The sequence below is a fragment of the Polistes dominula genome, unplaced genomic scaffold, assembly GCF_049000335.1.
Source record: "Polistes dominula isolate Pdom_NZ unplaced genomic scaffold, Pdom_raw_medaka contig_84, whole genome shotgun sequence".
Classification (NCBI taxonomy): domain Eukaryota; kingdom Metazoa; phylum Arthropoda; class Insecta; order Hymenoptera; family Vespidae; genus Polistes; species Polistes dominula.
Window position 1 is genome coordinate 279,782 of NW_028300944.1, and position 12,479 is coordinate 292,260.

At 31.5% G+C, this 12,479-nt stretch overlaps 2 protein-coding genes and 1 long non-coding RNA gene across 4 annotated transcripts; all 3 read right to left on the reverse strand.

Moving 5' to 3' along the window:
- Positions 1-32: 32 nt before the first annotated feature.
- On the reverse strand, positions 33-4,551 carry omd (integrator complex subunit 5 omd). Of its 2 annotated transcripts, XR_016176317.1 has the most exons (11): positions 4,164-4,551; positions 3,967-4,096; positions 3,491-3,900; positions 3,274-3,409; positions 2,514-3,183; positions 2,131-2,378; positions 1,853-2,058; positions 1,500-1,787; positions 1,164-1,424; positions 576-1,084; positions 33-129 (listed from the first exon to the last, which is right to left on the reverse strand). XR_016176317.1 is itself a non-coding variant. In XM_015330712.2 (10 exons), exons 1-10 carry the CDS (start codon positions 4,383-4,385, stop codon positions 863-865), a joined length of 2,793 nt encoding a protein of 930 aa, XP_015186198.1. In that variant the 5' UTR covers positions 4,386-4,551; the 3' UTR covers positions 33-862. The 2 variants fall into 2 exon arrangements, 1 of the variants encoding a protein (XP_015186198.1); XM_015330712.2 differs by having other exon boundaries at positions 33-1,084.
- A 297-nt stretch (positions 4,552-4,848) lies between these two features.
- Positions 4,849-5,821, reverse strand: LOC107071564 (protein MANBAL). The gene is made up of 3 exons (XM_015330665.2): positions 5,661-5,821; positions 5,342-5,513; positions 4,849-5,223 (listed from the first exon to the last, which is right to left on the reverse strand). Exons 2-3 carry the CDS (start codon positions 5,510-5,512, stop codon positions 5,125-5,127), a joined length of 270 nt encoding a protein of 89 aa, XP_015186151.1. The 5' UTR covers position 5,513; positions 5,661-5,821; the 3' UTR covers positions 4,849-5,124.
- Positions 5,822-11,071: 5,250 nt separating this feature from the next.
- Positions 11,072-12,031, reverse strand: LOC107071565 (uncharacterized). The gene is made up of 2 exons (XR_001476473.2): positions 11,642-12,031; positions 11,072-11,498 (listed from the first exon to the last, which is right to left on the reverse strand). It is a non-coding gene; the product is annotated as an uncharacterized LOC107071565 (long non-coding RNA).
- Between the last annotated feature and the right edge of the window lie 448 nt (positions 12,032-12,479).

Here is a 12,479-nt window from a genome sequence, read left to right on the forward strand (position 1 = left end):
TTCCTGTATTATTAAAATGATATAACACACAATTTAATTTCTTCAATGTTGTATTTAGCACAATGTACTTTTATAAAAAGTCAAAGTTGTATTTTTTTGTTGTCTTCCTTGCTTTTTTCTTTTTCCTATCTATAAACAACAACAAAAGAAAAAAATTTATAGAATAGATAATTATCTTCTTTTTGTTCGTTAAGTTCATTTATAATATTAAATCAATGTCAAAACAAATATTGCAATTTGTTAATTATCATAAAGAGTATGAATGTGAGATGTGATGTATCAATGATGATACAACATATTATTATTATTATTAATACTTATAAGCGAGTGTTAGTTTTATATATATATATATATATTATTAATGAACGAATTAGCAAATTATTATTATTATTATAGATATATATATATATATACGTATATAAAATATTGGCAAAAAAAAATGGGGAAAAAAAAGCTCCAAAAAAAAAAGAAAAAGAAAAAAAAAAGCAGGTTCATTTCTATTTTATAATGTGTGAAAACGTCCTTTTCTACTTTGTATGTAATAATAGTGTTGTTATTAATAATAATATACCTACTGTTATTAAAATTTCAATGTAGAAATTGGTATATTGAAAATACCTAAATTGTATTAACGCGAATATATAGTATATAAAAGTATTCAATTCTTTTCATCAAAGGCACATTTTATATCCAAACTTTTCCTTTTTCTATTATTAATTATTTTTTTGTTCAATTCATTTCTTGTTTATATTCTCAAAAATAAATAATTCGATTATTTACAAAAGTAATTGTATTCGATAAAATATAAAGGTGTTTTTTTGCATCATCATCATTATTATTATTATTATCATTATTATTATTATTATTTGTGTTCATTAAAAAACAATGTTGAATAAAGTGGACCTAAATTGTGAATGTTAGCGAGTAAAATCAAACGAAGTATTTCAATGAAACGTGTGTTTGGAATCGAAGTATCGGTATCTCTCCATGCTATGTTAGATCCTTCATTTCGAGTGAATAATGCCGGTGATGGAACATTCTCTCTCATGTATGCCCATACGCATTCTCTCATAACGGTATTTATCTGTAAACAATAAGAAACAATATTTATATATATATATATATTCATACATTTGACCCAAAATAAATGTGTATGTGCATACCTGATTAGGTTCTAGAACAGGTAAAATATCTCTGATACTTGCTAACGGTGGTGGTAACAATTGTCCAAGCGCCATAACATTTAATAATGCAACACCTTCTTCAATATTCCAATTAGCCATAACTGTAGCTGCTATTCCTCTTAACAAAACAGAACAATATGCTAATGCTGGCCTGTACCAAGCTGTTAATTCCAACAGTGTCCATAAAAGGGGTACATCTTTGAACGTACGACGAATTTGTAAATCTCTTTCTACAGTAACCTGTAATAATTGTTTAATATTCTTCGTAATTTTGTAATATGTCGGGGTAGTAGATTTTCAAAATAAAATACGTACTTTGGTAAATTCTTCATCAGGCCAGGGTAAACCATTATACATAACATCGGGTGATACTAATTCAACCAATAATAAACTAACCATTGTTAATGCATCTAAATTAACAGGATATTGTTCTGATTCTTGATTGCTACAGCAAGCTTTTATCACATCAATTAATAACATTTTATTTATAGTAATAATTCCTTTGTCGAGATTATTTTCTGGTGGTGGTCTTCTTGGACCATGACCTATTACACCAGCATGAAATACAGAAGAATTTCTTTGAGCTAGCATCGTACTTGTGACCTGTAGTTTGAAGAGAAATATTAGAAACATGTTTAATTGAACAATTACAAAATGATATTATTAACCTGTTTATGATTTTGATGTAGCAGTAACATTTCTTCAAATTGTTGTTCAAATTTTTCCTTTGCACCAAAATATTTAGCTGGATCATTATTAATACAGTGTACCAAAATATCTCTGAGTGCTAAAACTCGTGCACACTGAGAATAACATGTTAAATCCTTTAACAAATGGCAAACTATTTTGATGCCTTTCTCTTTCTTTATAATATCTATAAATGAAAATGAAAATCAATATTCAGGTAATACAATAATATAATTCATTTGATAAATAAATAAATTACCTTCTTCTGCTATACATAGAAAAAAATATTCCAATATTGCTTTAACTAATTTCAATGCAAGTTCAATGTTTGGTACAAAATAATCTTTCCCAGGCATACTTAATAAAGCTAACATTCCAGCTATGTCACTAGCTAAATCAAAATTATCTGTTTTCGTTAATAATGAAGAAATTTGAAGTAAATTCGATTTGATGGCTCTAGTTACCATTTTCGATCTAAATACTACAACTCTGTTAGATTTCTCCCACCTAAAAAAAAAAAAAAAGAAGAAACAAAATAAGTTTTGCATTTAATGATAATTATTTTGTAATGAACATGAATCCATATTGTATCATGCGTAATTCCTAGATAATTACGTTATAATCTTTACTTTATATACCTACTTTAATAATATCGTAAGATTTTCAAATAATTGTCTTGACTCTTGAATCTCTGTAAGACTCTTATAATGAATTTCTCGAAGTGCTTGTTCTACTACTTGCGTAAAATAACCATGATTAGCAAACATAGTTTCGCTTTCTGGTTTGTTTATAGGAAACAATATAGAATTGTTAGAAATAAGATGTATCAATGCGGCTAAATGAAATGTCGTTTGTGCTTTTACCAACATAAATGATGCTGCAGATATTAAAATGTTAGAACTCTGTCCACCGATAAAACACAATAATCTCACTGCTGTTTGAACTCGCAATGGATCTCTATTTAGAAGTAATGGTATTATCACAGGTAACTCTTGTTTGATGGAATTTAAAAGAGAAATATTTGCAGACTGTACGTTATGTGTCCTTAAAGTTAAATTTATTTCTTCTAGCATTAACTCTAATATTTCACGACATACATTCTTGACACTTTGAGTTGCATTAACACTGTGATATCCAACATTGCTTGTATTCAAACTAGTATCTAATAGAACAATTATTATCTGAGATGCTCCTTGTTCGCAACCCAACGCTAAATGTACAGCTAAATCAATCAATGCCTCCGGTTGATTATTGAAATATTTACACCAATCTGAGGCGTATAAAGCAAGTCGTGGAATCACATCGGGATTTACTGAAATATCAAATTTACAATTACTTTGTTTTTTTTTTTTATAATACTTTTATCAATCTATCAAAGTAGTATTTTACGTATCTTACTTACATATTTGTGAAATATCACTAGTTATCGCTTTTAACAAAGTTTGAGAAAGGGAAGCTAAATTTAAAAGAAATGGTACCGTAGCTAATTTTTGTTGTCTCGTGTCTTCATCGACATTTACACTTTCATCCAAACTCCACTGTAACGAAAAACAATTCAAAGTTACTTACTACATCTAATCATTTTTATTTATTATTAGATTTTATTCATATAATCTTACTTTAAACAAATCCAAAAGTGCAGTTCTAATGTCTTGAAAGTGACTACCAGCTAAATGTCCTAGAATACCAACAACTGAATTCAACTTTGGATTCTTTACGTTATCTTCATAACCCATTGCACAGAAATCTTTCAATCCGCAAGATAATACTCTGGTAATAACAACATTTGGAAAACAACTTCCAACATGAGCAACAACCCAATCAAAATGTGGACTATGTAATACACTTGTATCCAGTAATGCTTTAATACAAGATTCTGTATCCGAATTCATAAGACATTGAAGACATTGTGCTGTGATGTCGATCAATGTACGAGTAGTACGACAAGACATCCATTGTTGTAAGAAATCGTTGATTCCAGAGTTAGGTGATAAACTGCCACGTTTTGAATATTCTGATGATAATTTACCTATTTATATGAAACAATTAGATTATAAAGAAAAATGGTAGAATAGAAAATTCAACTGGTACTTACCAAGTAATTCTAAAGACCATGCTGATATTATTGGTGCCCATGCTTCTGGATTTCCATGAATGAAATTACTCAATACAGAATAAATTTCTGCAATGATACTTTCCTCAGATATAACTGTGCTTTGATTTGTCTGTAAAATATTAAAATTAGGTGATACTGAATCAAGAATTATCAATGACAATACTGTTATTGTTTACCTCAATTTGTCGGACATATTTACTAACTGCAATACAAAATACATTGCAAAAATATTCAAGTACTGCATCCCTTGCAGCAGGAAGATTTTTAAGTAAAAACAATGCTGTTCTAGTTACATCAAGTGTATTTGTATTGTGAGTTGGTCTGACAGCCGATGAAATAAATTTCCTAACCTCTGCTAATATTTCTTGCGGTGATAAAGTATTCGGTAAATGTAACATATCTAATATATTAATTTATATACATCAAAGAAAAAGATAAAATCTATTTTGAATAATTTTTAAACGTCAACTACGTTTTGTGACAACTTTACATGAATGTATTCATATTACAACAATGTGTAAACATGTTTTTTTTTTTATTTGTGACGCATAATGTCCACATTGGTCAAATACAAAACTGAACACACTACGTTAATCAAAATGATATTTAATATTAAACAATAATACAAGCTTAAACTTTGTCAAATTAAAATTAATTTATGTTCATTAGAATAATAAAAATCGTTTAATAATATAAAATAATTATTTTAACCAAATATATTGAGAATGTAAGTTTTGATTTGACTCGAATGTCTGTTTGAAAAATTCTGCTAATACAAATAATTAATTATAATATCCTTTCCATTATATTTTCTTAAACTTATAGAATCTCTTATTGAAAAAAAAAAAAGAAACGCAGTAATGTCTTTTCAGTCTCCATTTTTTATTAAATTCTTATTACAATAATATAATTATAAAAAAAAAATCATTATAAATATCAACTTAAAATAAATATATCTCAAATAATTTCTACAATTTCTAAAATACTTATGTGAGAGATTAATTGTCGAGTATATAATCGATAAATATTAAAATGAGTTCTTAGAAATATTGGAACATTTATATTGAACATTTAATTAACTTGCATCCCATATATACATATGGAAGATAAATAGTATATTTTTCTTTTCTCATCATTTCAACGTCTCTTCTTTTTTTCTTGCTTTCGTGGCCGATGAGGTTTTCTTGGAGTAACTTGTGGACTATTTTCTGAACATTCAACATCACTTGGATCATCCTATAATTATTATTATTATCATGTATAATAAATATAGAACCAATTAGATTGTCCAATAAGTTCGTGTAATTTTTGTCTAAATAATTATTGGACGATCTAATAAAATTTCGAAATATACCTTTAATGCAGCAGCCCCATCAGAGGGACCTGCTTGATAAATAACTATAGCTAATATGCATATAACTTGAAATATTGCTCCGACATAAAGTCCAAATCTTAACAGCTGTTCAAAGAGAGTTTCTTCAGCAGGAAGTAAAAGGCGTTTCAATTGTGGATCAGCATCAGCCATACTAAAGAAAATACATGCACATTTAAATAATACATAAAATGTTACAATATTTTTCTAATAAAATATTGACAATTAAAATCTTCAATGTTAAATTGACATGGGATCAAGAAATTTGTAGAGATAATGTGTATAAATGAAATAACAATACCTCTTGCTGATTTTTTCATCCCATTTAGAATATTATCAAATATTGTGTGTTAGAGAGATATCAATTTTTATTAAACATATATCATAACATAGAAATCAATAACCTAAGCAACAGTCGATCGTATAGTAGAAAGTTCGGTTTGTATATAGCAACATTTGCAGAATTACCAACCCCTTTTGACGTATTTTAAATGACAACTATCGGATATTGGTTTTTATTAATATAATAATTTACACAGAGAAAAATGTTAAAGGCTTCAAGTATCAAGTCAAAAAAGTTATAAGAATGTACAAAGAATATATGTTTTTATTCAGAAAGTTCATCAATTTTGAAATGTACAAAAAGTTCTCTTAATTTTTATGGTAATTTTCTGTAAGTTGTCATCTTGATCAAGTTTAATCAGTTGAACGGTAGATGGCACCTTGTTAGATACAATCGATCGTTACGCCAACTACGAGTAATAATGTGTATTAATACAAAATTATCTTCTATATTTTAATCGAAGTAATATTAGTTAATACAAATCATATTTATTATATTATAGATTATTTTTGTTACAATATATTTATTGAAAAGTGTCAAAAGATACCAAGTAGACGTATTAACATGAAAATAAGAATTAAAAGTTGGTCAAATTGAAATTGGCGCGCTGACAATAGCGCCGGAAGCTTTTGGGTTCGAGGCTTCATTGCTTGCGAGTCCGTGGATGTAAACCTTTGTTTTGTACAGAAGAATGGCTGCCATCTTTAGTTTTCGATGGATGTTTTCCGAAGAGATCGCGAATTCTTATATTTATTCCGGTATTTAATAACGTAATAAAATTTAGGATAGTGAAATAACGTCGTCCACGATGTAAAAAGTGTTTTCTCCTTGATTATTTAAGCTGCCTTGGTGTTAGTTCGGTTAAAAAATGCTTGTGTTTACATCTAAGTTTCGAGTGAGCTTCTGTATTCCTGTCATATTAAGGTAAGCGATGGTTTTTTTTCGATATTTTTAATACATTAGAACGGTTTAGAAATTGTAATTGCATTATTTCATAATTCACCATTATTTAATATTATTTTTAAATAGCTTTTTAATTGGGAACATTGATTTTCTAACGAACAATATCTTAGATGATATTAAAATCTTATTTAACATTACATATTTTTGTTACGTATCAACGATTAACTATTTATTCATTAACCATTGTTCGATCTTTTATTATTTGAATAGTTTCTTTATCGGTAACGTATAAACTTTTTTTTTTTTTTGCAAATGCCTTCTATAACCAAAAAAGTTTGTAAGAACGTTTGAAATATTAATACATTGAACTTTTATCGGTTAGTTTGTTAAACAAATATTGTAGATTATTAGGAAGATAAGATTTCGACAAAATATATCTGTTAATTACGATTTCTATTCCGTAATGGTGGCAACAATGGCTGGTAAAATGGTGAGCGAGGGCAGGTCAACCACATTATATACTTACAACTTGAAATATTTTCAATGTACATATTACAAATAATTATTGTCTATTGTGTTATTTATAATAGCAGAATTGTTCTCACTGTTATTTCAAAGTTCTTTTCACGCGGATATACTACTTTGATTGATTCATTGTGTCAAATTGTGAGTAATTTTATGAACACTATTTTCTTGTAAGAATATAAAACAGTTGGTATTGGATTATTTTTTTTTTTTATATATATAAATATTATTTCAAAACAGTTTACAAATAATATAAATTAGTGAAATGTGTGCGTTAAGTGTTACCGTACTTTTCCTTTCAACTCCATTGGAAAAAAATATGTCATTATTCATATGATATAATTATTTTTAATTATATCTTTTGTCTATGTTTTTCACAATGAGTTTATTAATTTACGTATATTGAAGTGATGTATTCATTAGTTTTACAACATATTGAGCAACATATTTGATATATAAAGTCTTTCTGCTAACTATGGTATATAATGTGGTACATTGTAATGTCATAAAAGGTAAATAAGTTTGAGAAACAATAAACATAGGTTATTAAGACTGTATAATATATTTTTATTTCAACTTACTTTAATCGATCCCAGAAAATTATACAATCTTATGCAGTGTTCATAATATTTAATACATATATTTATTTATAACGTGAGTATTAGTGATATATGAAAAAATATTATTTTCTATACATTAAACGTTAAGTAATAAGATGTTTATATATTTGAAAAAATTGTTTACTATTATAACAGTTTGATATTTAGTTTAACTCTTCATATACATTTTCAAATTGTAATATTTAACATATGTCAGGTGCTATTTGTTATCTTAATTGTAATATTCATTAGGTTAACAAGAATTTGTTTAGTTTCATAGAAAATGCGTATATTAACAAGAATTCTAACCTATCTTGCTGAAAATTCATATATGAGATCCGTAAGTGAAGTCGGCGGGAATAAAAAATTTAACCAGACGGCGCTGTTTTCGCCTGTAACGGCCATCTTTGCGGTACTCCCTTCTTGCCCGCCACCTATCTCCAACTACACTCCCTCTCTCTCTCTCTCTCTCTCTTCCTTTTCATAGCTTTCACGCAATCTCTTTTCGTTTCCTACTCCGATTTTATATATTTTTTTCTCTCTATTATTTTATTTTTAATCCATCTTTCTCTTTTTATTTTTTTTTTATTCATTCACTTTTTCCTACATTCGTATTATTATGAAATTTTATTCTTTTGCCCTTCTTACATTTCATTCAATCTATGTCTCAAAAAAAAAATGTCTTCCCAATTGGAGTTTCCGATCTTTGTTACGATAAATCAATGAGTTACCGACTTACGTAAAAAAAAAAAAACCAAGTATAGTGATACTTTTTTCCCCTCTCCCCCTATTTCGCAATATCGTTCAACGTTTTCTTTTTACGTCACATTGTTTTAAACGGAATAATAAATCATTGATATGGATAAAATAACTATTGAGATAACAATAACGTATATTTTTAAAAAGAAAGATATAAAAATTAGAAGAATGTATAGAAAAATATATGTATACTATATAGTATAAGATCTCAACATAAGTTTTATCTTTTCTATAGATACAATTCAATAGTATGTCCTATTTTTACGTTTTACGGTTTTTCACAATATCTCTTTTTCTCTCTTGTTCTCTTTCTCTTTTTCTCTCGCTAGAAGCAGTGGAAATTTAAATCGGTCGTTTTAAAGGATACATCTTCAGAGAAGAGGCGCGTAGAGCGCACAGTGGGCGGAGATAGAGGATGTTCCGGTGTTGCGGGAGAGGGGGAAGGCTGCACTTTAACTGGGTAGTGGGAGGAATGTTGATGGTGAGCGGGGTGTGGGGACCACGAATGAGGGACGAAGGGAAAGCGATGAAGGGTAGGAGCAGTAGGGTAAGGACAAGGGTTGGTGGAGAGGAAGGGAGGTTTAACGCGCTCGGTCGACGGTGGGTTGGCATTCGCCGGTTGCGAGGTAAAATGGTATCGACCGCAAGAGAGAAGTTCACATGGATTGACGAGCACGCGCGACACACCGAATGCGTGTGATCCATGCGAAAATTTGTAGGCGAAGCAACCAGCAGCAGCAGCCAGAACCAACGGTTGTGTGTGCTGCACCCGTGGTGCTGGCTTTAGGGGAAGCAAAGCGGTCAGAGGGTGGATGAGGAGGAAGAAGAGAGCCAGGGGCAAGGGAGAGAAATTGAGCATTCGCGTTTGAATATTTGCTGCCCCCCGCGGGCACTCGGCCTCGACCTAACTCAAAGCAACAACGTTTGTGCCCCCCCATTGATTCATGTAAATTAATATTATCGCGCCTCCCCTTTGTGTGCACGGCCAGTTCCAATTTATTTTCATTATTATTCGCCCGTTTCGTGAGCTATTCAAAATTCCCGCTTTTTCTCCCTCTCTTTTCGTATATACAAATATATATATATATATATATATATATATATATATAGCGTAGGATTGTTAGCATCGTTTCACTTTAAATATCTCTCCGGGAGGAAGATTTTCGTTCAGATTTAGTGATGAGATAACTACCTACTGCTGCTTGCGCATCTCGCAGAAGATCTAGCTGTTTTTTTTTCTTCCTTTTTTTTTTTGCGTTTATTATATTGCGCTGATGCGTTTCTTCGAGATGACGTCAGAGCTTATTAATGGTTCCGCGCGTTTATTAGAGAAGTAACTTTACGTAGGAGTGCTAATGCATTAAGAAATATGCATTAAGTCGTCTATTGTATCTTAGTAAGATAGAAAGATGATCGATTTATCTCGTATGGATTTATTTGTTAGCAGCTTATAATGGAAGATTTTAGAAACGTAACCTTTTCAAAGTACACGCATGAAGGATTAGGAGTTCGTGATATATCGTACGTAATATTACGTTGTAGGATAAATGTCTCGTTTGATAAAGTTAACGTATAAAATCACCGTGCGTGTATATGCTTTTTATCTTTCATTGTGTTCGACCGTAATCTAATAGGGCCGTTAAGATAAAATATACATTTACAATTCTTACTTATCGGTATTTACAAACGTTAGCGCTCGCGCATGCGCGTCTATGCTCCGTTATGTTTTTTCATGTTACGCAGTTGTTTTCATTTTTCCCTGTCTCGTTTGAAAATGTTTTAGATGGTTTTTTAAAAACAAAGTATAGGGAATTAGTTGCATAAAATAATATATATCGAAGTATCTGAAATTACAATAAAAATTTGTGTGTATATAGTAAGTAAATGATTGTGGTGGTAGTAGGAGTAGGAGTAGGAGAGAAACCCAAAAGGAAGGAGAAAACTGCATACATTCTCTGCAAAAAACACTTGTAGTATATAGAAGGAGAAGTGGGGTGGTAGGAGGAGGAAGAAGAAAAATGTTGCGCTCACTAAGAGTTAACCTTGGATGTAATAGCGAAGACGCACCACTACAATGCACTCTCTTGTCCTCTCCTCTCCTCTCCTCTCTTGTCCTCTCCTCTCCTCTCTTGTCCTCTCCTCTCCTCTCTTCCCACCTTTACACCGAAACACCCACGTAACCTGCGCCTGCGATTTGCTTTCTCGATGGAGGACAGGTAATCTCAACCTCTGTCTCTTTTATGTTTACGGCTCCTTTACAATTTTCACGACACACGGTATATTTATTCTCGATTATTATTATTTTTCTTTTTCCATAAAGAATTGTTGAAATCAATGGTCCTTTTATTATGCCCTCCCCTCCACCCCATAATTATTGCATTCGTTCCCCTCGGTTCGTTTCCACCATTCCTGCGGTTTACTCGCATTCCTAAATAATTAATCCATGGAACCGCAGTCAAAAACCGTCCGGGTTCCCTGTGGTACGAGATGATAAATGAGGTTAAGTTTATCAACCATCAATTGAAGCAAAACTTCATTGTCAATTCAAAAGAAAAATAGAAAAGGAACAAGGAATAGGAATAAAAAAAGTCAAAGAGATGTTTATTATTTTTAAATATCTTATATATATGTACACACCAATTACGCGGAGCATTAAACGTTGCGATATAAATGGAAACAGTTCATTAACCAATGATGTTTATTTTCCTGATCAAAAGTTTAATATAGAGACAAGGATAAGAGAGAAAGTGTGTTGATATTTCATAAAGTTTATAAGAGAAGGAAGGAAAGAAAGAAAAGGAAAGGAAAGGAAAGGGTGCCGTCATCGGTGTAATATCACCGTCCGATGCACACAGCATTGCCTCTTTTCGCCATCACCACCATTCTCTCCTCCAGTATCGTTTCTTTTAGTTTCTTTTTTCTTCCTCTTCCTCCTCCTCCTCCTCCTCCCCCTTTTCATCCTCGTATCCTTCCCCTCTCGGATTACCGCTCTTATAACTCTCTTCTCATTCTCTCAGCGCAGCAGCAGCAGCAGCAACCCAAAGAGAGAGAGAGTAAAGAAGATAAATAAGTTAGAAAGAGATAGATAGATAGCGAGTTCAGTGGGAGAACGAAAGTTAGAGAGAGATAGATAGAGAAAGCAAAGAAAGATACCGGTTATTGGTGGAGACTGGCATATTTCACCGGGTGTCCAGCAATCAGACCTTTGTATACGGCTCACTGCATGTTGCGCGCTCGTGTTCTCTTCTCTCCCTCGCTAGAAAGAAAAAGAAAGATGGAGGCAAAAAGAAAGAAAGAGAGAGAGAGAGAGAGAGAGAGAGAGAGAGGACGCATTGAAGTTTCCAGCGAAAGGATAAAAAGAGGAGTCAGAGCGGGGCAGAAGGGGAGTAGGAGGAAGAAGGGGAAGAAAGCAAGATACCAAACGTTTATTTAACGACGTAGAACTAGCCGCTCGACTATGGCCGCTTGGGATAGCTAAATAGGGGTCGGGAGAGGAGTGGTGGGGGGCGACAGTATGTGGCGCATCGGTTGTTGCGTTAACTGCGGTTACCATGGGTAATGCTGGGATTGTTGAATACACTCGCTAGTTATCTCTCTCTCTCTCTCTCTCTCTCTCTCTCTCTCTCTCTCTCTCTCTTTTTCTGTCTCTTAACGTAAAAGAGATATCTATCTAACATATTTTGTATGTTCCACTGAATGCATGAATGTTATATATTGTTGTTGGTATTTGCGTACGCGTAACTGCATTTCAAGCGGTACTCCCGCGTTTTTGTTATCTTTTTTATTCCGCATCTTTTTTTTTTATCTCTTCATATGCTTCTAAAATAACACTTCTTATTTTTTGCGTTAGGCGGTAAAATATAAATCTTCGAACAACTAATTTAATTAATTACAGTCGGTAAAGAAGAATTCTTTATTTCCGGTTGCGCAATACGCAGCAGTAGTGTAATAGCGGGAAATTCGAAATTTCTTTTGAGAAAATTAACATTAA